Below are 3,447 nucleotides of genomic sequence, written 5' to 3'. Positions count from 1 at the left end.
TTTGTGGATACTTTCTTATCATTATACCTTTCTGAATCATCATGGGCTTTTTTAGTGATCACATATTACTTATTAATTTATACTCACAAAATAAATCATTACCATTAAAAAGATTGTCACATTGGGACAGTTTGTTAAGAATATAGAAGGAAATTAAGACACTAGTTTCTTTTTAAAATAGTTTAAAAGTGTTACATGTGGTCTTTTGAAACATAATTCTATGTAAGTTTTCTCAGGAAATTATTATAAATTAAGTACCTAGCAAAGTGGTCTTTCTAATTAAGTCTCAACTACAGAGCAACCAACAGCTTACCTGTTTGTTTTGCAGAGCTCTTTGGAAAAGTCGGAGAAATGCAGCCAAACTAAAACGGTACATGTTATTAATTTTGGAAAGGTCAGAGATAATGAAGTACATCTTGCTGGCACTCTCAGCCAGAGGGAGATAGGCATCCCGCTCCTGTGGATCATGGAGTGGGGGGTGGGGGGGAGACACCTTAGTATTCATTTTTTATTGCCACCAACAGACCACTATGCACATATCTAGGACATCCTTACTTTTCTGCATACATACACGAAATGAAGATGACAAATTATAGAATTTTATAATTAAAAGGAATACCATAATCTAGTTTTTCTTCTTCATTTTTATAAAACTAAGGAGAATATATGTCTTAGTCTGTTCAGGCTGCTATAACAAAATACACTAAACTGGTTCTGCTTATAAACAACAGAGATTTATTTTCCCAATTCTGGAGGCTGGGAAGTCCAAGATTAAGGCACCGGCAGATATGGTGTCTGATGAGAGCCCATTTCCCAGTTCATAGAAACAGCTGCTTCTTGCCTCTTGCTTCTCTCCACATGGGGGAAGGGGCAAACAAGCTATCTTGGCCATCTTTTTTTTTTTTCGGCGACTGGCCGGTATGGGGTCTAAACCCTTGACTTTGATGTTATAACAATGAACTCTAACCAACTGAGCTAACTGTCCAGCCCTGCTCTTTTATAAGGGTACTTAATCCTACTCATGAGGTCTCCATCTCATGACCTAATCACCTCCCAAAGGCCCACCTCTTAGTATTAGGGGAAAGAGGGTAAGATGGAATAGTAAAGAGTTGCAATCAGAGAATAACATGATGCAATATTACATTTCAAAAGAGAATCAGTTTAGGTAATGCAAGAGTGCATGGCACTACTAGCTTATCCCTGAAGTAAAGTTCAAACTATGTGACTACTGTATAGCACTGGTGCCAACAAGGACATGATGCAACTAGAGGTAGAAAGATGACTACAACAGGTGTGCACATTAGGATAGCACTGTTTGATGTGAGCATAGAAAGAGCCAATAACTACAGGAGCTTTCATTTTGACTGAGAAGGTAAAGGATGATAGAAAAAGGAGGACCATAGGATTAAATGGCCTTAAGGTTCTAAATGAGACTCTGAGAAGTTTCTCCACATCACTATGATCAAAGCATTGGAATTGCACATATGATATGGGTAAAATTATGTAGGTGACTTAGCAATGTCTGTTAAAAAAGAGAAAGCACAGAAAGCTCAAAATCCTTTTGGCAGAAAATGATAATTACAACATCTGCAAAATTAGCCTGGTAGGGTAGGTGGGGTAACTGAATTGAAATCAGGCTATAAATTTGCTCTTATTCTAGTTTTAACAGAGATCCTTCCCACGTAAAGAAAGTAGTAACAGATACATGCAAATTTGAGCAAGGGCTGAAAAGTACTGAAAAAAAAATTTGGAAAAGTCATTGAAGGGAATGGAAAAGTCATTGAAGGATGTCAGTGAGGTTTCACATCATGCTGGAGCTGGGGAAACCATTGTAACATCAATTTGCCTGGTTGTCTGATTTTCTCCAGCAAAGCTCAATCATAAGAATTAGGAGAGGAAAAGATATATTGTACTAATATAGGGCTGGAATTTTGATAAAGAAAACATCAAAAGAATAAAGTAAAAAGGATTTAAAGCCATTTGTAAGAAAATAGTTCAGATTATCACTCTCATGGGGTTCAGAATGAATAGTAAAGAAAAATGTTTTTAATGGAAAAATAACTTATAACCCTTTTAATTAGAGTATTTAACTTTCCTTAAATTAAGTATGAAGAATGGCAAATATGTTCTCTAACACTCATTTTCAATATATTCATTTTCAATTTCAGTATAAAACTATAGCTCTATGTTAGATAGTATTATGCCAGAAATCAGTAGAACCCAACAGGGCACACTGACCAGCAGTCCTTATCCTCGATATGCCCAACATCTTAAGTCCCTCACTCTAATAATAAGAATCAGACCCAAGGCTCTGGTGCTTTTGAATGGGTTTCTTTCCATGACATCATCTTTCCCCTGAAAACCTGATTTTACACTTTCTACCATATCAATATAAATGTCGAAGAAAACATGACATAAAATCACGAAGAAGAAAATAATTACGTGATCAAGGGAAATTTGGAGTTTGTAAGATTCTTCAAGTGACTCTTGAATGAGTGCACTGCTTGATTTTGTCTGATTCAAAGATTCAATCAGATCTTTATTTTCCAAAATATTGCCTTGAGATGTGGCAAGTGTCTGTAGAAAAAATTAACAAAATAATATGAAAATTATTATACATATTAAAATAACCAATTAAAGGATGTCCATATTAGTTGAATGAGTGCACTGCTTGCTTTTGTCTGATTCAAAGATTCAATCAGATCTTTATTTTCCAAAATATTGCCTTGAGATGTGGCAAGTGTCTGTAGAAAAAATTAAACAAAATAATATGAAAATTATTATACATATTAAAATAACCAATTAAAGGATGTCCATATTAACTATCATTAATTTGATGGTATTTAAGGGAACGTACATTATTTTGGAAGAATTTCAAAACTTTATAGACTTCTTATATCAAATGATATAGTAAATTGTTATATAATACCATATTATTCTCAAAGCATTGCATACGTATTAATTTTACCAATCTAATAAAAATAAGAACTACTTAAAGATTAAATCATGATATGCTAACTTTTAATGCATCTTGAAATTCTCAGCATATAATAATTAAATAATGAAACAATGCAGTATAAAGAAATTACTTAAAAATTACTTGTCTTAAACAATACTACATAAGATCTTGTATTCTAAAAGATATCTCCTTTTTTTATGTTTATATTTTGACTTTAAGATATATATTAATATGCCTTTGAAAAAACCGAAAACATTCTGAAGGTAATACTAACTTTAAAAAGAAAGTTATTTATATTCATTAAAGAAAAAAAGGTAACACGAAAAAATATCCTGAATAGCTAAATTTTACCTCTAAAAGAGATTCCTCAAGCTTGGCTAGCTGTATTTTCTTATCTTCTTCCTCTTGTAATAGTTTTGTTTTCTGTTCCTCTAAGTCAGGCTTCTCATGCTGAATGGTTAAAGCCAAAAGCTTAAAAAATAAAAAAA

At 33.1% G+C, this 3,447-nt stretch overlaps 1 protein-coding gene across 1 annotated transcript in view; it reads right to left on the bottom strand.

Moving 5' to 3' along the window:
• The window catches only part of LOC103599419 (cytoplasmic dynein 2 heavy chain 1-like), a gene marked incomplete at its 5' end in the record, with an annotated part of 226,059 nt that overhangs the window by 158,881 nt on the left and 63,731 nt on the right, over positions 1-3,447 (bottom strand). Inside the window, 3 exons of the mRNA XM_008583524.1 lie at positions 314-457; positions 2,443-2,577; positions 3,311-3,430. Coding sequence (XP_008581746.1) covers positions 314-457; positions 2,443-2,577; positions 3,311-3,430 — 399 coding nt within the window. The remainder of the gene's footprint in view (positions 1-313; positions 458-2,442; positions 2,578-3,310; positions 3,431-3,447) is intronic.

The sequence above is a fragment of the Galeopterus variegatus genome, unplaced genomic scaffold (assembly GCF_000696425.1).
Source record: "Galeopterus variegatus unplaced genomic scaffold, G_variegatus-3.0.2 Scaffold2954, whole genome shotgun sequence".
Classification (NCBI taxonomy): domain Eukaryota; kingdom Metazoa; phylum Chordata; class Mammalia; order Dermoptera; family Cynocephalidae; genus Galeopterus; species Galeopterus variegatus.
The sequence above is the reverse complement of the archived record's forward strand: the minus strand, read 5'-3'. Positions and strand labels throughout refer to the sequence as shown.